Source organism: Dermochelys coriacea, chromosome 2 (assembly GCF_009764565.3).
Source record: "Dermochelys coriacea isolate rDerCor1 chromosome 2, rDerCor1.pri.v4, whole genome shotgun sequence".
Lineage (NCBI taxonomy): Eukaryota > Metazoa > Chordata > Testudines > Dermochelyidae > Dermochelys > Dermochelys coriacea.
In genome coordinates this window covers 10,399,629-10,427,370 of record NC_050069.1, presented here as the reverse complement: position 1 = coordinate 10,427,370, position 27,742 = coordinate 10,399,629, and the positions used below count along the sequence as shown (strand labels likewise).

General features: G+C 37.5%; 1 protein-coding gene across 11 annotated transcripts in view; it reads right to left on the bottom strand.

Moving 5' to 3' along the window:
• Positions 1 to 27,742, bottom strand: part of PTK2 (protein tyrosine kinase 2) — a 391,237-nt gene that overhangs the window by 90,825 nt on the left and 272,670 nt on the right. For 7 of the 11 annotated variants that reach the window (XM_043507295.1, XM_043507291.1, XM_043507292.1 and 4 more), the window contains 2 exons: positions 5,860 to 5,916; positions 3,399 to 3,496 (listed from right to left, as the gene is read on the bottom strand). In XM_043507295.1, the coding sequence (XP_043363230.1) occupies positions 3,399 to 3,496; positions 5,860 to 5,916 (155 nt within the window). Of the gene's footprint in view, positions 1 to 3,398; positions 3,497 to 4,591; positions 4,613 to 5,859; positions 5,917 to 10,569; positions 10,588 to 11,815; positions 11,900 to 27,742 lie in introns of all 11 variants that reach the window. The other 4 variants (XM_043507296.1, XM_043507287.1, XM_043507286.1 and 1 more) reach the window with 2 other exon arrangements.

Here is a 27,742-nt window from a genome sequence, read left to right as displayed (position 1 = left end):
TAAGACATCATCTTTATATTTCTTTTTCTATGGTATATTTTATAAATACTTTTTTTTTTTACAGGTTGCAGATAGCACACAGAGGGAGCATCAGTTTTTCTTTTGTAAAAAGCTTTAGGATGTTCAAGCTTCATTTCTACTGAAAAATGTTATTTTGAAATATTCGTTTAAATCCAAATTAACTGAATAGGTAATCTTCAAAACAAAATGGTAACATTCATTTACTTGTGGTTTTGCAGCACTCTCAAAACAACAGATTTTTCAAGTCACCATAACAACTGCTACAATGGAAGCATATCTTGATGATGATATCTGAGCCAATACAATTAATTTTGCATGTCCCAATACAAAAACTCCGGTCCTGCGAACATGCAACTCACATGAGTTGTCCCATTGAGTTCACTGACAACTGACATGCTTTAACTTTACTATCTGTATTAAGTGTGCAATGACCAGGGCCTAAATGACAGAACTATGCACTATTTGCAGAGATGAGATTAAAAATTCTTTTCTGCTCAAAAATGCTACTTAGATAGCCAGACAACATCATCTTCTTGCTTATGGAGTTGAGCTCCTTACCTCTCTCTAAGCTAAATTGAGTAGAGGACGCTGGGCCCCTCACAGGATTATTATTCCTGGCGTGTGTTCTTTCTGTTCCTATTATTATTTCCATTTTTACATACAAATGTTACTGGGATAAAGAAAAGATTATACTTCTTGGGTTTAAACAATTTTAATATCTATTTTCTGGGTCACTCACAGCATCTGTTTCTTAATCTTACTCCCTTTCAATCCCAGTGATGAAACTATATTAAAATTCTAAGAAGGACCCTGAGAGAGAGAAAAATACATTTTAAACACAAAAATACCTCATGTCATTTTAAAGTTGATTTTGTGGATCTATTTTTTTCACACTCAAACAGTACTCTGAATAATTGAAGGCCTTATCTAAGTAACCTATAATATTTTAGGATATAATTGTAAATCTAGATGATTTTATTCTATTCTGACGTAAGTATGCAGTATGGTTTCTACAGAGGGTATTTTGGAGATTTCTACTGTTGTACATTTTATAATAATCAGTTTTATTGTTGAGTGAAATAGTTTAAGTCTTTGTAACTAGCAAGAATTTCCAGGCAATGTGCAAGATAAATGTAGGAGGGACAGTCATAGGATGAGATAAATAAAGAGAAAAAAATTCAATTGGTTAGGAAAAGATTTTGGGTGGGATGGAGGGAGAGATAATATTAAGGATATGGATGACTGCGCTAAATCTGTTATTATAATACAAGGATAATGATCCTGAGTAATGAAAAAAAAATAGCTTTTTATATATGATATGATAGGGATAGCTCAGTGGTTTGAGCAGTGGCCTGCTAAACCCAGGGTTGTGAGTTCAATCCCTGAGGGGGCCATTTAGGGATCTGGGGAAAAAATTGGGGATTGGTCCTGCTTTGAGCAGGGGATTGGACTAGATGACCTCCTGAGGTCCCTTCCAATCCTATGATTCTATGACCTATGTCCTTCAAGTTTGTTCTGATTGGCCTCAATTTCTACCCCTAAGATGGAAGGTCCTATACATGCATTTTCCATTCAGCCTTTAGCAACAAAGGCTGCTAGTGATTACCAACTGTTACCTATCTTATGAATGTTTAATGTAAAAGTGACATTCTGTAAGAGCGAATGGTGAGCTGGATTCTTTTATGATTGATGCTCAATTAACAGAATTAAAGATTCTTTGAGTGCAATTTAGTAACTACTGGGAATAAATCAGCTTGTTTTTTAGATTCCAAGATACAGCACTTTAACGATATCACTTTTAACAGTAATTTTTCAGACTAATCTTTCATCAAATTTGTAGAAAACAAAACTTTCACTGACTTAAATTGGTGCAGAATCAGATCATAAGACATTTTAACCAGTCACAGGAGCTTTTCTATAAATTTTCACAGGTTTCAGAGTAGCAGCCGTGTTAGTCTGTATTCGCAAAAAGAAAAGGAGTACTTGTGGCACCTTAGAGACTAACAAATTTATTAGAGCATAAGCTTTCGTGAGCTACAGCTCACTTCATCGGATGCATCCGATGAAGTGAGCTGTAGCTCACGAAAGCTTATGCTCTAATAAATTTGTTAGTCTCTAAGGTGCCAAAAGTACTCCTTTTCTTTCTATAAATTTTGTTATAGATCAGAAAAAAAAAAGACTTTTTAGAAATCTCTCTCACTTACTTCCATTAAATTAATTTTTCACTTATTTTCAGATCCTCAAAAATGTGTCCTTTTAGTCTTGATGACCCTAACCTAGCAAAACACTTAAGCACATGCTTAACTTTAAGTACATTAGTCTCACTGACATCAGCTGGACTACTCATATGCTTAAAAGTGCATTGCTGGATCTGGGACAAAATTACTATGTATCTTCTGAAGAGAAAACGACAAGTAATAATTTGATTAAGGCATTCGTTTGTACAAGTGTATGTTTAGTGCTGATCAAAGCCTGCAATTTACAATGTGTAGGCCAACTGCTTTGCCAATGCAGAGCCCCACTGACTTCAATGGAGCTCCATGTGGGCACAACAATCTGCCGATGCTTTGTAAATTCCAGGATTGGGGCCTTAATCTTTAGCCTCTTTGCTGAGTTTGGGAAAGGGGCAATTAAAACCAGCTATAAGAGTGGTTGTGTATAGTAGATACTTGTTTACCAAGATCGAGGCAGACCACCAGCTTGTTTCACATAGGCAATTAGACAGTTAAAACTTTGGTGCGAGACCATCTAACATTAATCACCAGAAAATCTCACTACGTAGCTAACAATCTTCACTAGTAAAAGAGTAATATCACAGACTAGAGTCAGATATTTCAAGAGAGCTCAGCACCCACAACTGAAACTCAGTCTTCAAGAGAGCTCAGTTTCCATTAAGACACTGAACAAGTGGCCAGACTAGATGATGAGGTCTTTTGAAAATCTGGCCCCCAGCAAGTGGGGCAAGTCACATAGTTCTGTTCCCAAGACAGATAACCTAAGCATGCTGAGATATTATCCAGATGAAGAAGAAAAAGCACAAGGCAGAGTAAAAAATTATCAGTTCTAATCCTGGCTCAATCAATGATTTGTGTATGGGCCTGAGCAAGTCTACTTTGCCTTAGTATTCCCATGTGTAAAATGGGAATAATAGTACCTAGAGTAGCTACTTCACAGGGGCACTATGGGGATTAATGTTTTTACAGCAATTTTTTTAACATATTAAAGCACTATATAAGTGCCATACATTTTATAAATACTATTACATCAAGCCACTATCAATCAGCATTAGTTCACTCAGGTGGACCACAGGTAAGACACATCAGGTTTATAGTAGATTTTCTGAAAATATATGTTCATATTAAAAAAAGATAACTTACTGGACTCATGTAAACTCCTTGATGTACATCTCCAAACTGTCCTTCTCCAATACAGCGTCCCAGTTCAATTCTCTCCCTCTGAATCTCATAATCCCTGGCTGTAATAATACAATGGATTTAAACCTCAAACTACTGATGAAAAGAATTCAAATGAAATAATCCACAAGAAGCCAAACTCGAAGTAACTCACTCCAATGCCTGACATATGAATAACTAAGATTTAAATTTGCTGAAAGCCAACCTAGACAAAAACTATATACACAGTGGAATCCTCAAACAATTGTTTGAATGAAAGCTCTGAATAAGACAGTGAAATCTGACTTACTAAATTAAATTACTATGCAATATTAATTTCAATGCAATAAATATAATTAAATCCTTCTTAATTAATTATGGCTTTTAAAGGAATAAAGAAAGCAACACAAATAGCCTAGAGTAATATGGAATTAATTAACTACAACCTAAAGCCATATGTTTAAGAGGATTCCACTATATGATAGTTTAGATCTCTGAACCATCAAATGAGCCAAGAGTATTTTTAAAGAGGTGGCTGCAAGGGAAAAAAATGGAAGCAGACGACTGTAAAAAGAAAAATGAATAAGTGTAAAACTCTGACTGTATCACACTTTTCTAGCTGTGTATAACTAGTACAAAATTGACATAAAATGTTTGGTGATTTATACAATTTTATTAGCTTTGTTCTTTTGTCTTGGGTGTACCTAGTCTACTAGAGATGGCTTACTAGTTAAGCAACCAGATTTATTCAGTTCCAGGTGAATTATTTAGTTGGCAATTTAATTTCTGGCAAGCACTGAAAAAAATACTATTTTGGGAACAGTGGAAACACATATAGTGTGAATTTCTACTGATGTCATCATCTCCAGGGGAAAAAAATTGATTCTCATCCAGCATAGGCCTCATGCCTGATAATTTTATGGCATTATTAGCACTACAGAAATGACATCAGCTAGCTGGAAACTAAAGCAATAAATGCCCTTTTCATTTTTTTTAAAATATTGCATTTTCCTCTTTAAAATTCCAAAGCTAACCAAAGAATTGGTTAACTATAGAAACACAATTAAACCAATTAACACAATGCTTATTAAATGAAATTAAACAACTTTAAACTGAAAAACTCCACAACATTTCCAAAATTGCAAGCACACAGAGATGGTTAAAGGAGCTCCTGTTACCTTCATCTATTCCATAGCTTTCTGCAGTGCATTTAAGAGAAAAATCAAACACTCACTTAGAAATATCTTCTTAAAATTAATGAGACTTTTAGACAATTATTTCATAATATTTAAAAAGATGAAAAATGTTAGCTTTGTCAAAACGATAACTTACCCAAGTGATTTTATGTTTGTACTAACACAAATCATGAGCCTGATCCTGCAATCTTTATTGAAGCAGGGCTCAAACTTGCAAGATGTATGTAAGCACATGACTTGAATTGGACTTCTCACATAATTAGGGTTAAAGGCATGTTTTAGTATTTTGCTTCATCAGATCAAAGTGCTTAGCACCTTGCAGAAGCCCACAGGTTAAAGTTCTCATCTAAGTAAGGACTACATGATTATTCATATGCAATATCCATTTTTACAATGAATAAAACATCTCATTTGTCATATTTCTCTGTGATCCTGGGTATTATTTTAAAGTAGATTAATGCATCGATTTTCTGTACACTACTCAAAACGTATTATTCACTTTCAAAAAACGTATGTTTTCTTGTTGCCAAACAAATTCCTCAGCAACAAACCAATGCTCTATTCTGAATGCCTAAGTGGTGAATGAAACGTCCCTCCACTGTGACAAGAAACCAGGACTGCAGAAGTTTTAAGTAAATCAGACCCTTGAACATTCCTGATTTTAAAACATGGGTATGAATTTAACTGTGTCACTGGGTTTTCCCTCATCATCCCACTCCTTAGCTACAGGTATGATTGAAGTGAGAGTTTTCTGCACTTCATGTACCTGTTACTATTCTATTACAGGTTAGCAATAAAAAATTACACAGCCAATCCCAACATAAATTGCTTCCAGAACTTTTAACACCAGATTTTCATTTTAGGGTAGTTAACACTAGCCTTCCAATTTCCAACAATCGCACAAAATAATTACAGCAGATGGTGTATTAGCCTTTTGCCTTTGAAGACACAAATTCACAAGAGCTACGTGTTTTCCTCCATGTCATCAACACAATTGAAAATGCTGTGTTTTGGCATGAGATGGGATTTTACTGTAATACAATTGAGTACAGTAAAATATATCATGGAATTTGTTTACCTTTGCTTTAGAGACTGAGCTTGAAGGGCTGCAGAATTCCTGAGGCCTCAGAACATAATCTCACATAAAGAACATTTTCTTTGTGAGGTTTTGAAATGCAATTTAGTGCTTCTGCAATCTAAGAAGCTTTTCAGTCAAGTAGGAATATTCCAAAATTAACTAGTGTACTTACTTGAGGGCATTGTGTAAGTATCTTCTTCATCTATAATCTCTGCATAGTCATCTGTTTCTGTAAAGGAGGAATCGGAGAATTTCGGGAAAAAGACAAGCTAACAATTTTAAAAAATCTTTATCCCACCTCCCACAAATAAAAGCTGCTATATACTTAACAACCCACTTTATACCACTGCAGAAATGCATTTAAAATAGCAAGATTAAAATCTGCACATGCACAGAAATTACGATGACCTCACTGTCCACTATATTTCAGTACACATCCTTGTTTCTGAGGGAATAAAAGGAGAATGCATTTTTTAATGTATTAACTCTGTAATTCAGATCAACTAGTCTAAACTCCTGACTTTTTAATAAATAATTCCTCTCAATATCATTTATAGTGATTTTCCTCAATAAAAAACCATTGTTAACAGTGGACAGAGACCGCCCATATCAAGAGATTAAACTCCTTTCTCTTTGGTGAAGTACAAATCAGATAGGCTTTTGCAGTTCTTGCTGCGTCACACAGGCAGAGCAGACTGTGTCCAAGGACAGCAAAAGGCATACTGTTTACTATGTGATTGTCTGTAGGTCATGAGGTGTGTAGATTTTCCAGTTTGTGTAGGGCAGAAAAATTTCTGGAGCTGGTACTCTCTCTTTGGAACGGTTATTTCCCTGTTAATCTAAGTTTACATAGTTTCCTGGAAATTCACTTCAACAACTAGCCAGATATTATTCTCCAAGTTTGTTGGTGAGAAACAGTATCTCATGAATAGAAAATTTCTAACTAAGTGTCAGTTCTTAGAAAGCTGACAGTTTAAGAAAACGGACAGTACTTTTCTTTCCCTCTTTAAGCACTTGTTTATATATGGGCTTGGAAGTATTAAATTTTTATAATAAATGTTGGTAAACACTGATTTCACCATACACTCTCCAACCAGGGTAAAATTATTTCCACTGATAATAACCAAAATTTACAGATAGGCAAAGTAAGAAAAATGCCACTTAAGAACTTATTAAAATTTGATTTAAGGATATTTACTTTGTATATTTTGACCTGTGAAGTCTGTGATGTTGACAATTTTGTGTTTTAACATTTATAAAGCTTTAACTTTTTGAATGTCAGCATCTACTGTCATTAAATGATTACTGTCCTTCCAATTTCCTGCAACTGTGAAAATTTAAATCTATAAAAATAAAAAAATGCTTGAAACTCATAATTTTGTACAATTGTGAAAATATAAATCTATAAAAATAGAAATGATATTATCTGTCAAAATTATAAAAAATAAAAATTTAATTCTGTTTATGTTTATGTAACTGTAACTCCCAAAATGTTCTAATCTAGGTGACAAAGTTATACAAGGAGATGCATTCCCTGCCCCAAAGTACCTTCAGTGAGGAAGTAGCTACTCAAGTGCTCATTTCCCTAACAACCGGACACTTAATTCTCCCACAGAGCATAAATTTAACCCACAAAAGCAGGTCAAGTATGCTTGTAAGATTTCTAAAGCTCTGCCATAATGGCCTTGCCTAAATATACACAAAAGGGTCCAGATTTTTGAAAGTAAGGAGTCTCAAGTTAGCCTCCTGAATTCTTATTTAGGCACTTAAATAAATGGCCTGATTTTCAAAGGTACTAAACATCCAGCAACTTCTAATGATATTAATGGGAGCTGCTGCATGCTCAGCACCTTTGAAAATCAGTCCTTAGGTGTCCTAATCTTAGCCCAGGTATTACCAGATGAAGGCATTTGTAAAAGAGAGATTTTCCTCTTGAAATATATTGTGTTCTAGAAAAATAAAGCACATTGGCAGGGGAATTCCATTAATTTTTTTTTCCTTGATGGGTCACTTCCACTCAGGATGCCACAAAACAGCATCATGTGTTGAATATTTGATGGATGGTAGAAGAGTTTGCTGAGTGTAAACTGAAAACATGCACCAGAGGAAAGAAAAAATAATGTATCCATTTTCTCTTGGCTCATTTACTTCTCTCCCGCTACCGATACGATACTTCTCCAGGATACCAGCCTTGGTTTGAGAAATGCAAATTTAAAGAATTAGCATCCATTGGAAAAGAAACATTTAACTTCCTATAATGTTGATGTATTGAGATATGGCATTCTGTTTTCCTGCAATAACATGGTGAGATCATTTTAGTTTGTCAGGATAAATATTTCTGATTGATGACAGCTACTCTATCTGCTGTTACTTGAGGAGATACCATAGAATGGATAAGGGACAAGAAGAATGACTTGAGTTTACTGTCGTTTTAAAAATTTCTTCAAGAGGAATTAAATAAATCCTGTGCTTTGAGACCGGTGTCCCACTGGTAGTTGGAAATGCATCACCACATTAAAATATGATACTTATAAAATGTGATAAAGGGTTCAAAAAGCAAGAATAGCTGCTTTCTTTTAATAGAATAAAAGACAACAACAGAAGTTGGGAGCAGTTGAGGATCCTAACTGTGCTCAATATCAGTTCCTTTCTTGTTATAGACTAATGATCAAGGTTCAATCAGGAAGTGCGTAACGAAGACATATTAGCCAAGATGCCGCGAAAGGTCACTTTATAGGATTCCGATACATTGTCCAAATTAAACTGGAAATAGAGTCTCAACGAGTCCAACGTGCACTAAATGTACGTAAATAATTAAGCAAAATTAGTCTTCAGGAGTTTGACCAAATTTCTTGCTACACAACTGACAGAGTTTAGACGGTACAGAAAATACAGGTATAGTAAAAGGTTTGTCCAAGTCTTCAGCACTCCTTTTGGAAGTCAGTGGGAACCTCCATCATTCTTGTTAAAATCTGGTCCGGGGTATTGGTGGCCATCAGTTTTCAAATGGCTCAGACCAAGATATCACTTGCAGTCTTTAAGTCAAGACAGCACATCTTTGTAAAAGACAAGCTATAGCTCAAACAAAGCTATGGGCTTGCTGCAGAAGTTACTGGGTGGGGTTCCTTGCACTCTGTTATGCAGGTGCTCAGACTATATGATTCTAATGCTCTCTTCTGCCCTTAAAATCTACAATAGTAACGTTGTCCCCATAGATAGAATTTCCTATCACACAATTTTTGATGCCCCTGACAATGTACAGAAATAAGGAATTAAACAGGGCTAGGCCTCAAAAACAGCTCTGCACTTTCTCACCTCTATAGAAGAAATACACACAGCCAACCCAGGAGTCATTCAGATTACATAACGCATACAAGTCTCTTTCAGAAAAATGTAAGGTAGTTAAAATAGGGATATCTATGTCGAGTTTTGCTTGCTAATCTAGATTTTTTTTTTAAATTAGGCTCTAGAAAAACACATCTCAGCAAACTGTGTTCATCACAGCTGTTCCATACACTAGATTCATGTTCTCTCTGAAAGGTTCTGCGAGACTGCCCCCTTTCAGAACATTTTCAAGTATTTATTATTGCCTTTAATGTATAACATGAAATGAAACATACATATAACCCACAGTAAAAGATTAGTAAGGTTAGCAATAAGGGAAGAACAGCTGTATAACAACTGAGTTTATAAGAGAAATATGACCAAATGTTGTTAGGTCAATAGCCCTCACTAAACCAACAGATTTCTAAGGGCAGAGAGAAAACTTAAGTTTGGTGGTGCTACCTTACTATGATTTATATCCAAAAGAACTAAGCAAAAGTTGGTTAACACTTCCTGAACATTTTAATGAGGGGACAGCGGAGTGTCATTACCTTTTATTTCTAATTTTTTTCCACTTTTCATACTCTTGTTGATACTTGTTTGAGGTCAGGGAGTTATTCGTTTCCTAATTATGTTACATGAACTATTGACTCAATGATAGAAGTCTGATTTTCAATAGTATTATGTAAGTGACCCTAAATTTTCAAAAATGAATAGTGATTTTGGATGTCCAATCTGAGACTGCTTAAAGGGGACTTATTTTCAGAGTGTGGCTGCTCAACACTTTATGGAAAATTAGGCTTCTTTAACCGTGTGTCAAGGGGGACATCCATACAGTGAGGCATCCAAAAATCCCTACTCATTTTTGAAAATACAGGACAGTCTATTTTAGGTATAAAGTTATTATTACAATTTTCACCATCTAAGAATAACTGTAAAGATTCTGCCATTAACTTAGTGGTTTCATGCCTAAAACCTGACAAACATTCCATATGCTGAATCTAAATTTCTCTGTGTTGCACAGCTTCTCTTCACTCCAGGCATATGACCAATGGACAGCAGAGGACTTTGATGTTACCATGCCTTTGAAGTGAAAGCATCACCTGATGGAATCATTTGCTAGTTTGTGTCATGTCTATTGACGTTACTCATTGAAGAAAAGTTACTTAATTCATTTTGTCGACATTATGTTGGTTATCTTCATCAAAATGAACGAACACTCTTGAAAAGCCCACACTTCCTCTGCTCCATGCCAAAAGTCTCACTACAAACACATGCAATTCATACTTGATAACATGATTGATAAAATGGTACAAAACCCACTGCATACAGTATTTGAGAATGTTTTCCTTATTCAGTCCCAGCCTAGCAGACAATACCAGTAGCGCTGTTTCATAAGGTGCAATATTTGACTATACCAGCTGATCTCTAATGCATGTTGTTTTTTTTCGTACTATGATCTGTATAAAAATTGATCACTGAAATGCATATTAGTTGTATATGGATATAAGGGCTGCATATTGCATGTTAGTAAGACAGACTAGAAAACACATATTACCGTCCCCACTAATTTCATCTGCAGATCCAGGTAGCATGCAAGGAGAGAGAAAAACAAAGGGGAAAGAGAAGGGGGAGGGGGGAGGATATACACTATTAAAATCATGAATAAACCAAGAATATAGCAAAACTGCAGTTATCTTATACACTTAGCTCAAGAGAAACCAGAAAGGTAGTGGAATTTAAGACATTTCCCCTAAAACTCAAGATACAGAGGAGTATTTAAACTTTTCAGTGCATACAATTAAATGTAGGCTAGTGACTGTTGCATGAAATACAACAATCGAATTTAGGAGGGGAACCAGTTAATTCATTTTGTTTCAAAGTGTCAATTTTTTATTTTATTTGACGCTTCCATTACCAAGATAAAGCTCCTAGGCCAGATGAGCAAAACTGATTTACACCAGCTGAGGATCTGGCCACTAAAGCTTTGTACATACAGTTATGCCTTCAGATACTTAGAATTGGTGGTACCTCTTTCATATTGGATGTATTATTATGCTATTGCTTAGACACTGACAAGATACAGAACAACTTAATGTTCATTTTATTGAACCAACTATAGTTATATGAAACTGTGTTTTAAATAATGACAAATGGAACAAGTCCATTAGGCACTTATTCAAATTAACACAGATATTCTGGATTTAGCCTATAGGCCCTATGCCATACCAAATATCCACACCAGAACGTGATGCATTTTAAGCATTAATTACAAATAAAATTAAAAATGCACATTTCTATTGTAAAATTAATGCACATATTATTACATCCATTTTCCCTTTCCCCACACAGCCCAAACTGTCCAGACAACAGTGGATGAGTACACAGCAGCCAGCATCACTGTGTTCACTCTTTAATTCAGTACGTAATCTTAAATTACATTTATTGCTGCTATCCTATTTCATTCATTTGCATGCTTTATCAGGGGTCCAAGAATGCAATCCAAGTTTACCACTGAAAGAAGGAAGCTGAGGGATTTTGTGGCTGAGCAACTGTACAATTAAAATTAATAAATCATTTGCCACAGTCACATACGACAGAACAAACTCTCCTATAACAATAGTATCAAGTATATGACACATCTCACTGAAGATCCAGTTGTAGGGGACAGCAGAAATTTAACATGATTATTCTTGGAACTCTGTTTACCTGAGGCTGAAGTAAAATTGTAAACTAACAGTAACAGAGTTAGTATATTCCGTTTTGGGTTAATAAGGCAGCCTGTACAAAGAGCAGTGCAGTACCCTTAGGTGGTGGCTCATGGGAACAGAAGACGAAAGGGAGAAAGCGCCTAGCTTTCTTTACTTTATGCTGACAGTGACTGACTCCTTTACAAAGAGGCAAGAAAAGGAAAGAAAAACAGAAACAAATTATTTGGAAACAAAAGAAAACAAACTTGAGAGCACTTCTGCAAGCGTGAATGTAAAAGCAAAAGATTTATATTACAATTCTACATCTGCAAGATGTATATTTGAATTTTTCTAAAATGATAAACTATATTTACTATATTACAGTGGATTCCTCACCTTAGAAATAAATTATTTTTCTTTTTGTTTCACTTTAGAAAAAGTGATTTATGGAAGAATCCATTAAGAACTCAACATTTGCCAAGCATTATCAAGCACATGAAAAACTGGTTCTCTGATATTTAATTAAATTTATTAAATCCCGTTCCTAAGCTCTGCTATTATGTGGTAACTGTTGGCAAATTCTATCTTTTTAATGGCAGCCACTCTTCTAATAAGGAAACTATCAATTTCTTGGAATCTTACAAGAAGAAGATAAAACAAAAACAAACATTTCACACAATACAGGTATATCGAACATGAAAAACACTCACCCCAAAACAACACTGGAATGTATTTTCCTATGAAATCAGTTATTGGAGTGATCCCCCTCTATGAAGTCAGACTCAGCATATCTAGGGTCTTTGAGGAAACCCCCCGTTATTGCCCCTACTCATTCTCCCATCTCCCGAGGAGGAGCAGCCAATCAGACCTGCTGCATATGGCTAGAAGAGCTCTTTTCCTCTCCCCAGTTGTTAGCAGTTTTGAGGGGCGGATGGGAAGAGGGAGGCACCAATACCATTGTCATAAAGGGGAACTCAAAAAAGGAGGAGGATCCCAGCAGCTCGGGGTTGCTTTGCTCCCTCTTCCCCCTCTCTTCTTGTAATGAGTTGGTTCCTCTCAGCTGCTCCCTCCATGCTTCCCCTTGCCTCTCCCTCAGCAACTCTAAGCCTGGGAAACAAGATGAGAAGATCAAGAACACGTGCTAGAGCTATATCCGCCAGACTTGGGGACGGAGGTGCAGTATCACCCCTGGAGCTGTGAGGAAAAAGAACCTAGAGAGGTGGAGGAACATCAGAGGTGTGCTAGTCACAGGGCAGATAATGGGAGCCAGAGGTACAAAAATTATGTGGAGCTGAGGAGCACAGAATTAGTTGATGAGGCAGATATGAGGCTAGGCTGAAGTGGGAAGGCATAGAATTAACTAACTGGTGTTTGTGGTTTAGTCCGCGAGCTCCCACATTATCAGAAATACTTTATGCAAATGTGTGCGATTTTATGCAAATTTTTGGTCACATGATGTTGGCAGGTATATAGAGTGCAAAATTATTTGTTGTATAATGTTTATCACTGGCATCTGGATGCCTCATGATCAATTTTAAACCCACAAATTGAATGGGTGACTCAAAATTATACACAAACTATTTTTGCTGAGATGGTAATTAATTAAAAAACGGAACAAGTGGGTAAGCCTTATACTGTACCCTGAAGAACAACAAAAATACCACTATAACAAGCCTGAAAGGGTAATTACAAACAAATGCAAATACTTTGTCATCTTCTCATATATATCTTTCAATAAAAACAGGCAAAACAATCATATTCAATATTTTAGACTCATGGAGATTCAAGGAAAGGGTAGATTACGGACTAAATTAGTATGACATCAGTATTATATATGGCATACAAGATATTAGAGATGAAGGGGAAATCACCTTTTTAAAAACATACAACACAATTTTCAACTATTTCAACAGTCTAGAGGAGTTTGCATCCAAGTCATCAATATGATCAATCAGAATTAACCAACATTCATTAAAAAATATTAAATGTGCTAAAGGAAAAGTAATCCTACTAGTATTTTTTTAAGTGAATCACAAAAAGGTAGAGGAATGCAAAGGCCTGTGGCTGAAACTGAAGAACAGATATGTAGTGGCCAGAGGCAATGCAAGATATGTAGGACGTGGAGAGAGAGTTCAATCCTTGGCCTCTGTGCTGAGATTGTAGACAATTCAGCTAGTTGTAATGGTGGTTTTGTTATATGAACGTCTGTTCCCTAGGCCCCGACTGAAATCATCATTCTATTTCACATGAACCATGAAACAGCAATCAGATGGAAAGGGCTTTCAATTACCACCACCCTGGTCTGGATTTAAACTGGTGATTTGGGAAGAAAGAAACTCAATCCATTACTTGTTTACTGTATATAAATTACTGCAAATTAAAACTTTGCCTTTATGATCAGGTATCAAATTAAAACTGGTGAAAGATTAAAGGTTTATTTTGTGGGTTTTCATTTGGTCATTTTGTTTTTTATATTATAACTACTTTCAGGAGCTTACACAACACCTGGAGTTATTCCAAGTATTCCACATCAACTTCCAGCCATTTAAACTGACACTCCTATGCAAATAACAAATACATTTGTTAGTCTCTAAGGTGCCACAAGTACTCCTTTTGTTTTTACTTTTTTTACTGTGAAATAAAGAATATTAAAAAACCTTTGTTTTCTAATAACGAAATTCCATGTAACATTAGCTGACAATGCATACAACTCCCAGGGTTTTGGGGCAAAAGTAATTCTAAAATTATTGAGTTATTTAATTTAGACGAATTACTGCTAGTTATGGGCACCACATTAGACAGCAAAAATACATAGGTTCCTAGATTCCAAAGCCAAAGGCACCACTGTGACCATGTAGTCTGACCTATATAATAGAGAGCATAGAACTCCCCCCTTTCCTCCCCCTACTGCAAAAAAATTCCTAAGGCATATAGAATCATAGAAATGTAGGGCTGGAAGGGACCTCAAGACATTAAATCCAGCCCCCTGTGCTGAGGCGAGATCAAGTAAACCTAGACCCCCCAACAGGTGTGTTTGTCTAACCTGTTCTTAAAAACTTACAACAGGGATTCCACATCCTCCCTTGGAAGCCTATTCCAGGGTTAGCTACCCTTATAGCGATAAAGTTTTTCCGAATATCTAAGTAAAATCTCCCTTACTGAAGATTAAGCCCATTACTTCTCCTAACTCCAGTGGACATAGAGAACAAATGATCACATGCCTCTTTGCAACAGCCCTTACAATATTTGAAGACTATCAGATTCCCTCCTCAGAATTCTTTTCTCAAGACTAAACATGCCCAGTTTTTTAACCTGTCCTCACAGGTCGGGTTTTCTCAACATTTTATTGTTTTTGTTGCTCTCCTCTGAACTCCTTCCAATTTGTCTACTTCTTTCCTAAAGTGTGCCACCCAGAACTCCAGCTGAGGCCTCACTGATGCCAAGTAGAGCAGCACAGTTACCTTCAACATATAACAGGATATTCCTGTTAATACATTCCAGAATATTAGCCTTTTTTAAAACTGCATCACATGGCTCATACTCAATTTGTGATCCACTGTAACCCCTCATCCTTTTCAGTAATACTACCACCTAGCCAATTATTCCTCATTTTGTAGTTGTGCATATGATTTTTCTTTCCTAAGTGAAGTACTTCGCACCTGTCTTTATTGACTTTTATCTTACTGATTTCAAACCAATTCTCCAATTTGTGAATTCTAATCCTGTCCTCCAAAGTGCTTACAACTCCTCCCATCTTGGTGTCATCTGCAAATTTTATAATCATACTCTCCATTTCATTATCCATGTCATTAATACAAATATTGAATAGTACTGGACCCAGGACTGACCCTAAAGACTCCACTAGATATGTCCTCCCAGTCTGATAGCAAACCACTGATAACTCCTCTTTGAGCACAGTATTTCTACCACTTGTGGACCTAATTTACAGTAATTTAATCTAGAGCACGTTTCCCTAGTTTGCTTATGAGAATGTCATGTGGGACTGTGTCAAAAGCCTTTCTGAAATCAAGATATATCACACCTTCTCCTCTACCCACTAGGCTAATAACCCTGTCAAAGAAAGAAATTACGCTGGTGTGGTATGAATTTGTTTTGACAAATCCATGCTAGCTATTCCTTATAACCCTATTATCCTCTAGTTGCTTACAAATTGATTGCGTAATAATTTGTTCGAGTATCTTTCCAGGTGTCCAAGTTAGGCTGACTGGTCTGTAATTACCCAGGTCCTTTTTGTTCCCCCTTTTAAAGATACTTACTATGTTTGCCCTTTTCCAGTCCTCTGGGACCTCACCTGTCCTCCGTGAGTTGTCTAAGATAATACATAATGTTTCCAAGATTGATTGTTGCTGGTTCTTTAAGTACCTTAGGATGAATTTCATCAAGCCCTGCCAACTTGATTACATCTAACTTATCTAACTTTTTTCTTTAACTTGTTTTTTTCCCTATTTTGGCTTGCGCTCCTTCCCCCTTGTTGCTAATATTAATTATGTTATGCATCTGGTCACAATTAACCCTTTTAGTGAAAACTGAAGCAAAACAAGGATTAAACACTTCATTATTCTTGCTGTGATCAGTTATTAGCTCTCCTTCCCCTCTAAGTAGAATACCTACATTTTCCTTTGTCTTTCTCTTGCTTCTAATGTATTTAAAGAACCTCTTCTTATTGCCTTTTATGTCCCCTGCTAGGTGTAACTCATTTGTGCATTAGCCTTTATAATAATTCAGCTCTTAAAGAATAGTTTGGTTGAAGAATTTTCTGTTTTGGAAGGCAGACATAAATCTACAGAATCTAAAACAGTGTATAGGAAAATAACTGAGAAAAGAGGGAGGATTAACCTGTTACAAACTGGTAAGGTGGAACAAATATTTAGATATATTAAACAAAAATATTATGATACAGGCAATAAAGCTAGTAAGGTTTTAGCCAGAAAGTTACAAAAGAAAAAGGATTTGATTAGAAAAAAATAGGGAGATTTAGTAACTGCCATCAAACAGATCTCTGAAATATTTGCTAACCTTTTCCTTACTTTGTATATTTCAGTGCAACCAAATCCTGAACTTATAAATAGATTTTTAAGAAGAGTGAAACCACCTCAGTTCTCAGAGGATGATGTGGCAGCTCTTGATAGGCAAATTGCTGTAGAGGAAGTTAAAGTTATAATTAAGAATTTAAAATCTAATGAGGCTCCTGGTCCCAATGGGTTTTCTGGGAAGTGTTATAGAGCTCTCAAGCAGGAACTGGTCCCTACTTTAACTGACTTGTTTAATGGCATAAAGCAGGGAAACGAGACTCTGGATTCATATAAAGATTCAAAAGTTCTTTCCTAAAGAAGGAAAATATCTTGTACAAACCTATTTCTTTAATTAATGTGAATACTAAAATTTATGCCAAGGTACTAACAAAACAGATTGAGTCTCATCTTGCCGAAAAATATTCACCCTGATCAATATGGGTTCATTGGTGGCAGGCATCTAGCTGATAAATATCAGAAGAAGTGTGCATTTGTTCTATGATATTAATTCTAGCAATTCTTCCTGTGTGCTGCTTTCTTTGGATGCTGAGAAAGCTTTTAACAGGCTGAAGTTGGGAGTACCTCAGACAAATTTGGGAAAGATTTGGTTTTGGAAATTAGTTTTCTTTGGGCATATTGGCTCTATACAATCATCTCTGAGATCTGCTTTAGTCATCAATCTCCTTCTTTTAATTTTTCTAGGGGTATGAGTCAGGGTTTGCTTTGGCAATGGTGCCATTTGCAATAAGCATGAGAAACAGCCCCTTTGTTATGGGCATCAAAACATTTTCTGGATTAGAACACAAAATACATTTGTATGTTGACAGCATCATGTTATATTTGCAGGATCAAGAGCCTCATAAAAATTATAGAACAATTGACTTTGGAATCAGGAGAGGTATGGGGATTCAAAATAAATTACAATAAACCTGAAATTCTGAGAATTAATATTCCTGTTTGAAAGGATCAAACAGTTGTCAGCTACATACATTTAAATGGGTAAAGGAATCTTTAACATATTTTGGAACAAATATTGTGGAGAAAAATAAAACACTTTTTAAGGAAAATTACCCTCCACTGTGGAATAAAATAATAATACACTTTGAGGAACGGAACAAATATTCAATTTCTTGGCTAAGACATACAGCCTTCGTAAAGATCAATTTCCTCCCAAAGTTGTTTTTGTTTCAGTGTATCCCTATTGGTATCCCTGATATGACATTAAAAACATGGCAGGATGAGCTATTAAAATTCATTTGGAAACATAAAAGACAAAGGGTGAATTCTAATGTTCTGTATAAGCCTAAAAAATGGAGTGGACTAGCTTTCCATAATCTAGTTTATTATTATTTATTATTAATTATTATTATTATTACTCTTATGCATCACAGTTAAAAGATGCAATCAGCTAGGTTCAGATTAGACCAAACACTGGGTAAAATTTGAACAAGAATGGAGCCAAAATACAGCTATTCATCATGATTGTTTGGTTAAAAATAAAGATACGGCACCAAAAATAAAAAAATAACCCATTCATCCAGATCACCAAGCAGCTTTGAAAATTCCTGTCACCAAGGCCCTCTCTGTTAGTTACTTTCATTAATAATCAGGAATTTATCTCTACCAAATATCAAAATGACTATTCATTGTGGGTAAGAGCTGACATTTATCAATTTGGTTGGACAGGTGTTCTTGGGTCCTGATTTGAAGTAATACCAAGAGTTATGTAACCATATAAATGATATAAACATCCCATATTTTAAACATGGATAAGTAATATTTATTGTGAAATCTGGGTACAAGGATGTCTATTTAGACATTAACAACATTTGAGAAGCTGATCCAGGAGAAAGTTGGAACAAAAGGTTTAATTTCTAAGTTACATATAATTTTAATTGAAAAAGATGATTATAAGAAAACAATCCAGATGAAAAGGTGGGAGAGGGATTTGGACAAAGAAATTGATCTGGATGAGTGGATCTCTACATGGGAAAGGGAAAATATATATATATATATATAAAATCTGCAGTTTGCATATAAACCAGTAAAGAACATTTTTATAAATTACTGATTTATTTTATGTCAGCTTCCAAGTGATCCCTTGACCTGCTTACTTAATGTGCCAGTATAGGATCTATATTTTAAACAGAATGACAATTTTTTTTTATTGTTAGCAGCAAAACTTTGAATTTCATATTATTAGAAAAATATGACTTTTCCTCTTATGGAATTGTGGCATAGTAAAATATAGACTGTTCTTGTAACAAAAAAAGCTTTCACATTGAGTATGTGCACAAGAGAATTGCCAAAAAAGATAGGTATTTAGAAAGTTGGTTACCCTTCTTAGTGTACTCAGAGGAGGACGGCTCCCCAGCCAGCACACCAGAATCTTTAACTAATCTTTAACTCTGAATGTTAGCCTGATCCTGAATAGGTAATATACGTGTAGTATGCTGACTTTTTATTGTACCCTTCCATTAATAAATGTTTTGAAAAACAATTACATTTTGAGAACTATCAGTTACCCAGCTTTTAATCCATTTAACGTGTGCCATGTTCATTTTATATTGTTATAGATTTTTAATTAAAATGTTGTGGGGTACCACAGCACAACAATGGTACCACAGCCTTACAGAAGTCTAGTACATCAACACTATGAAGTGAGCTGTAGCTCACGAAAGCTTATGCTCTAATAAATTTGTTAGTCTCTAAGGTGCCACAAGTACTCCTTTTCTTTTTACTATTATCTTCATCAACCAAACTTGTAATCTCATAAAAAAAAAAGATATCAATTTAGTTTGACAAAATCTATTATAAACCCATGTTGATATGCATTATTACCCTCCTTTAATTCTTTATTAACTGAACGCCACATCAGACACACTGTTATCTTGCCTGGGATCAAAGTCAGACTGACAGGCCTATAATGACCCACATCATTCTGTTTACCTTTTTAAAACTCTGGGACATTAGCTTTCTTCCAGTCTTCTGAAACTTACCCAGTGTTCCAAGATTTATTGAAAAACGAACATTTAACAATCCTGCAAGCTCCCCAGACATACCTTTTAAAACTCCTGGATGCAAGTTATGTGCACCTGCTGTCTAACATTTAGTAGCTGCTGTTTAACATTCTACTGAGATACTAGTGGATCAGAAAGAATGTCGTCATCATCAATATGACTACATCGTTTCCCCCCCAATACAGAACAGACATATTTACTGAACACTTCTGACTTTTCTGCATTATTATTGATAATTCTACCATTTCCATCTAGCAATGGACCAATACCACTATTACAATTCTTTCTGTTCCTAATGTACTTAAATTTTATTATTGTCCTTACCTCTGCTGACCATAGGTTTCTCTTTGTGCATCTCTACTTCTCTTATCAATTTTCTAAAATTCCTAGCTTCTGATTTATATAGATTACTATCTTCCCCTTTCTTCCAAGTTGTTTTTTTAACCAATACAGCCTTCTTCCTTGATTGAAGGATTGTGGCTTTTTCGACATCTACTAAGTGGTTCTTCAATAATTCCCAATTATCATGCACATTTTTCTGATTAAACTCTTCTTTGCAGCCGATTCGGCTCATAATTGTTTCAGCTTTGTGAAACCGATCCCTTTAAAGCACCAAGTATATATATTACTGGTATGGACTTTACTCTACTTACACATTACAAATGCAATCAAGTCATGATCACTGCCTAAGCTACAATTAATTTTTAGTTCTGTGATCAATTCCTCTCTCTCTCAATACTAGGTATAACACAGGATTCTCCCGTGGTGCAGGATGCAATGCTTTTTGAGTTAGGAAACTGTCATCTATAATAATAAATTCTGAGGATGTTTTAGTACTTGCAGCATGAGATAGCGAACATATGTCACTCCAAATTAAGACTCTCATAATCACAGTTTTTCCTCCGTACAAATTATAGATAGGTGCATAAGGAGCTGGTTATCCTGTTCCTTAGTGTGATTTATTGGTCTGTAGCAGACACCAACTAATACCGATCCTGTACGTTTTCTATTAGGACATTGACCCATAAGCATCCAAAATCAATTTCTTTGGAGTTGTCAGTGACTTGGAAAGAGGCAATGCCATTTTTGACAGAGTGCTACTCTCTCCCTTCCCTTTTGCCCATTTGGTCCTTCTTAAATAGGTTATAATAATTGATTTTAACATTCTACAAATGTGAACAGTACCACCACGTTTCAGTAATACCAACTAGATCACCTATATATTCATAAATTCATAAAGCGTTGTGGGGTTTGTTTTTTTTTTGTTTTGTTTTTTTTTAGTAAAACCCTCTTCCCTGCCTCCCAGCTTTGTAAACAGAGCAACCTAATGCCACAACAGATCATAATAATACAAACTGCAATCTATTGGGGCAATATACTGAATTTCAAGGTGCCTATAAATATTTATATATTTGTACTGAATGAATGCCATACTTGTAAATCAATAGTAACTCCTCAGTGTGTGTATATAAATACACCCATAAACATGACATGTACACATGTACACACACAAATTGGACAGGTTTTTGGTAGAAAAAAATATCATAAAGCAGGAAAATAAAAGGACAGGAAACACAGGAAAAAGGATAGGAACCCCCAACACAATCTAACAATCGGTCTCGTATACAAAAGTCCATCTGGTCAAGTCAAAGGAAATTATGTCCATGTACTTATGGGGAGAATTTGACCAACTGGAAGAAACCAGGATAATTCGCCACCACAGGGCTCCAGTTTTATGCTAGTGTAACTTCTATAGAATAACACGGTGGTAAATCAGGCCCTGGTTTTAAAATATAATATTAACGTTATGACACAAATAAACAAAGCCAAGGAAGTTTGCTTTTCGTAGTTGATGCCTATCTAACTCATCTCACACTTCTCAAGAGATATCAACTGCAAGCACAGAGATTAGTGACTTGTTGAAGGCCACAGAGGGAGCCAGCATCAGAACAAGGATTAGGCTCTTTTTTTAATCACAGGAGTGTTTCATTAGGTTATTAAGCATGGTGTTTCCTGGTAATTCTGAAACTAAAATAAAATTTGAATTTGTTTTACCAAATATAGCTACAAGTGCACAGAAGAAACACTTAAGGCTTCAAAATTCTCCACTGAAATAATTCTGTTACTAAATAAGCACATTCATTTTGAAGTGACCTGATAAAATGCGTATGTCAGAAAGTCAAGTTTTTTAAGCTGTGGGTGAAAACCACCTTTTTCCCCAATTACAGTTTAATAATTCTGTGGGAATGTAAGTTTTACACAAGAAAGTCTTTCAGACTTGAGCAGAAGACAGACTTTCATTTTGGGCACAGGGGTCACAAAACAGAGAATGCACTGTGCTTTGCCAGCAAATGTTAAATTTAAATAAAATCTTGTTTGTCCTTCACCCTGAGCTCTTAACATTGCTTGTAATTAGCTTAGTCTCCCCCCGCTCCCACATTTTTGCAGGCCATATCTGCATCATTATTAAAAGCAGTTTTTTATGTTAGGTGCTGTAATACTGAAATTAACTTAGTGTAGGAAAAGATGTCACAAGCTATGTATCAAAATATGAACATTTGATTGGCTTCATTTTGATCCACAGTAAGCAACTGAAAACATCCATAGTTTGTTTCTTTTATACAAATTAAATCATATTTGTTTTAACACAGGCTAAATCTTTTGAACTAAAATGTTTCAACCCCCTCACATAAAGAGTGAATTTTCTTTCTACATCCCTTCTTTCCTTAAGAAGTAGGAAAGAAATTTAAAGTTCTGAATAACACTGCTGAAGTTTTAGGGGCAGATCCTCAGCTGGTGTGAACTATCATAGCTCCATGGACTTCACAATTTACACCAGCTGAGGCTCCACCCCTTAATTAGCACACTAGGACAGAACTGCAGTAACTCAGTACCTGTCAGTATATACTGAGTTACTGAGAGTTCAGTCACAATATGTACTTTAAGAGACTAAAATTATACTACTATAAATCTAACTATGACTTTCAGCAAAAATTAATAAGTTATCTTGGGGGTCACTACAGCAGGTGATGAGCACCTTCAATTTCCATAGATCACAGTATATTTCTCAAAGAAAGCCACTCATCTCACCATTAAAGGGAAATGTCCTATGATTTCAGAAATTAAACTGCTTTATACCAATATGGTTTAATCTGCTTGTTTTTTGTAATTCATTCTCGACTAAAACATAAAATCCTGGGTTCGGTCACACTTCAATTTCCCCCTCTAAATAGGCACATATTAATACTAAAAGTTAGATTCTATGAATTATTTTGGGGAAGTTCTATGGCCTGTGTTATACAGGAGGTCAGACGAGATGATCACAATGGTTCCTTCTGGCCTTGGAATCTGTGAATCTATGAACACTGCAAAAGCTGTATTTCATTACGGAAGAAGTTCACCACTACAGCATATGGCCAGCTGCTCAACCACTTAAATTTTACCACAGAGTCCTATTTTGAGGGTTTAAATGAGATCTTTAATGAATTTCCTCTTACAAGTCCACCTTCCAGCCAGTTACAGCTCCATGCAACATTCCCTCCCTGCATACATATTTTTCTACTCAGGAATAGTGTGTGGGATGTGGATGTGAGTGGCGATTCTTGATCAAGAAGTTTCCATACTAAAAAGCATAGACCATGCTCAATGAGCCCAAAGCACCAATCCGGGGATGCCATGGTCTCTAGCTCCACTTTCACAGGGACTGTTCCACAGGCACAATGTGAGATGTGGACAGCTAGGATTAGGAGAATCCCTGCCTATGTATTTCCTAGCATTAACAAGGCACAAAACATGGCCAGAGGTTGACCACAAAGAGATAAAAGCATGGTAATTAATACTCCTAGTCATACTCAGATAAAGGGTGAATAAGATACATAGATTTAGAAGAAATGTATTTAAAACAGGCATAAGTAAACTGAAGATGCATTAATTTAATTTCTGTGAAGGGAGTTATATAATATGTATAACTGAGTGAATAAATTATTATTTTTGGAAGTAGTGTATGTCTTTTCTAAAGCTAATATTTGCTGTTCAGAAACAAATTGCTGGCCAAGACAAATTTCTGTAGACTAGACTAGACCATTTGCTAAGGAAGACTCCAAGCAGAACAGCCTGCAGTACAGTCAACAAGATTTTAGTGAACTCATGTGTTACTACTTTTAAATTAGATGTATTTATCTTGATACCAAACATACAGTATCAGTTTGCCAGCAGCACAACATGAAACACATAAGGGGGATGAAAATTGGGATTATGATGCAGCGTCACTTCTGTGGCTCCATAATAACTAAAACCAAAACAACAACACGGTCACAACTAATCTATAATCCAGTTGAAGAAAGTACATTAAGTAAAATATGCCTATGTATAGATAAATTTAGTGAGTTGTGACTGAAAAAGATTTAGTATTCATTATTTGTATTATAGTAATGTCTAGAAGCCCCAACAGACTGGGCCCAACTGTGCTAGGAGCTGTACAAACACACAGCAAGAGACAGTGCCTGCTGCAAAGAGCATTTGATCTAAACAGGCAAGACAGAGGGGAAAAAGAAGCACAAAAATGTGAACTGATGTGCCCAAGGTCACACATTTTTTTTTTTTTTTTTTTGACTCCCAGCCCTATCATCTACCAGACCATGCTGCTTCCAACTATGGGTGAGAAGTTTCTGGAACCAACCTGCTCATTCACCTTAGTATGAAAGGAACCTTGTTGCTTAAGGCTAGAAAAACATCAGGTAATTTTCCAGCTTGTTGTTTTTCATTTTCATGTACTCTATGTCTCTGAACATCTTGGAATGCCAAAATACCATGCAAAGGTGGTGCTTGCTTTCACTGGGCCAAACACACTTTAGGGAGTGTCAGATATTTCATAGAAAAAGCTAGTAATCTTGCAGAAACAGTTTAACATTGTATAGCCAATGGCTTAACACAGGGGTGGGCAAACTACGGCCCGGGGGCCGCATCTGGCTCTTCAGATGTTTTAATGCAAACTCCCTTGAGCTCCCGCTGGGGAGCGGGTTTTGGGACTTGCCCTGCTCCAGCTGGGGAGTGGGATTGGGGGCTTGCCCCACTCCGCGCGGCTCCCAGAAGCAGCAGCAACATGTCCCCCCTCCTGCTGCCTCCGCCCGCTGCCCCTGCCTCAAGCGCTGCCCCCGCAGCTCCCATTGGCCGAGAACCATGGCCAATGGGAGCTGCAGGGATGGTGCCTGCGGACAGGGCAGCACGCAGAGCCATCTGGCTGTGCCTCCATGTAGGACCCAGAGGAGGGACATGCCGCTGCTTCTGGGAGCTGCTTGAGGTAAGCGCCCCACAGAACCTGCACCCTGACCCCCTCCTGTGCCCCAACCCCCTGCACCATCCCTGATCCCCCTCAGTCCCAGCCCAGAGCACTCTCCTGCACCCCCAACGTCTCATCCTCACCCCAGAGCCCGCACCCCAGCCAGGGCCCTCACCCTCCCTCGCACCCCAACCCCCTGCCCATAGCCCTCTCCTGCATCCTGAACTCATTTCTGGCCCCACCCCAGAGCCCACATCCTCAGCCAGAGCCCTCACCCCTCCCACATCCCAACCCCCAATTTCGTGAGCATTTATTGCCAACCATGACATTTCCATACCCAGATGTGGCCCTTGGGCCAAAAAGTTTGCCAACCCCTGGCTTAACGTATGCATTTGAACATGTTGTGCATCCCCAAACCAAATAATGGCAGTGTCTGGTCTTTAGCTATAATCAGTATTTCATTAGCTTGGTAGAGAAATCATTTTGAAACTGTCCTTCTCAGCTAAGAGTGTTAAAACTACAAATATGGCTGGTTGGCAAACTTTGATATAACTATTTTTTGTTGCATCTCCAGTTCAAATTTTGCTACTGAGGTTCTAATATCGGGGAAATACTAAACAAAGAATAGCAATGTCAATGAAACCAAGCAGCAGAGTTCTGAATTTATGCTTCCAAGCTATTAAGTGCATGAAGGAGGGTACAGCTGTCAGATAGCTATAAAGGCCTGTCTTATTTGAAATCTCTGGATGTAAGCATTAAAATGTCATCAGAGAAAAGCTCTTTTTCTGCAGCTCACTATGGCATCATCCACAGATGGTTTTGCACTGGATGCTGTCAGCTGTCAGTCTCTGCTGATCTGCAACTCTGGTGTTAACTGAGCATTATGCAGATCTGTTGCTTTCATTGTTCAGTACCATATATCAGATACAGATTTCAACAAGAGTGCCACTTGTATGTGTCAACATGAAACATTACTTCATCTGAAACAAATTGATACATTCAGGGAGCATAGGAAGCTCTCAAAGAGAGCATCTCCTGAAGAAAAATATGTCCAAAATACACATACTTACATGCTAACAATCTTTGTCTATGGTATAAATTCAGTGTTAAGATATCTGTGCCAAGCTTGACAGAGGACATGTAACATGACTTTATTCTGGGTAAACAAAGGTCAGAAAGTATTGGATAGTCTTTCACGTCACCTCACAGGAAAGAGTACCTCCCCCTCAACCTCCAAATCGGTAATAAGCAGGATTGCATGAATCATCTCTGTGCAGTGTCATTGTTTCCAGTGGTTTATAACTCAATATGAAACACACAGGCACAATGTTTTAGTATGGGATGACTTGAAACACTATAAAATAAAAACAAAATCGTATAAAAATACAAAATTTGTTTGGCTTTCTTAGAGGGGGGCTGGAGGGTGGAGGGGAAGAGATTTGCTGGTTCAAATAGTTTTGTTTTCTACTAGTTAGGCCCATGGTCGTTTCTTCAAGTTTACAGGCCAATCACTTAGAGAAGTGATTCCCAACAACAGGTCCACATACTACTTCTGTTTGTGGGTGCACAAGTATGCAATGCTCTGCCGTTGGTCTCCGAGCACTGCTTGTCTGTCTCCCGTTCATATCTACATTTGACCCTAAACACCAGTCTTTTGGGGTTAGAAGACCATAACGTCATCATACCAAAACATCTGATCACATTACTATAACAACCTATTTATATAGTGCCATAAGTGTGCATGGTGTTTTAGAGATCAAATCAAAGGCAAGTTTCTGCCCAGAGACATTCACACTAATTCAGATATAATGTAACTGGGGATGGAGAGGCATGCGAGTACAAGGGTTAGAACAACAGATTATAAATGGGCTGGCACCTGCCTCTCGCAAGCACCCCTGTGGTCGAGTGCCTGCAGTCTCAGTTTGTGGTGCTGTATCAGAGTGACACGCACCTCTTGTGAGCACCGCCCCCCCCTTGGTCAATGGTTTCTTTGGTGGGGCTTCAGTGACTCAGCCCTCCAACTGAGTCACACAGTCTGCAGGTGGAACAGAATGAACTCCTTCTGGGGTATACAATCTTTACCCTCTCCCGGCCCTGGAATGGGGCCATACTCCCAGCAGTAGCGCCGGAACTGGGGAAGGCAAGGAGGCTGCCTCCTTCCTCTATCCTCTTCCCCATGAGGCCCCACCCCCATGGAGCCTGGTCTGTTGTGGGAGCTATGCAGACCCTCCACCTGCCCATGGAGTGGGGAGACTGAAAGCAGCCCCCAACCTGAGTCCCACCCGACCCAGGGCAGGTGGAGGGTCCGCGACGCTGCACCAGCTCACCACAGCTGCCCACATGGCTCTCCCTGACCCAGCTCTGTCTGGGAGAGGGTGAGGGTCCTCAGAGCCACAGCCTGACCATGGTAAGAGCTGCACCCACAGCTGTGGGGAGCCTGGGTCCCTCCACATGCCCTGCGTGGGGCGCCTGGGGACATGGGCAGGGGGGATGCTTTCAGCTCCCCTCTCCACTGGTGGGTGGGGATCCCTGGCCCTCCTCCAGCTTGGCTGGGGGCAGGGCCTCTGGGGGAAGAGGAGGGGTGGGGGTGAGCCCCTGGTGTGAAGGAGAGGGGTCTCTGGGGGAAGTAGGAGGGCAGAGCCCCCCACTCCCACCACTTTTGGAAAGACTCCGATGCCCTTCACCCCCAAGGCTTCCTTCCTGGAGACAC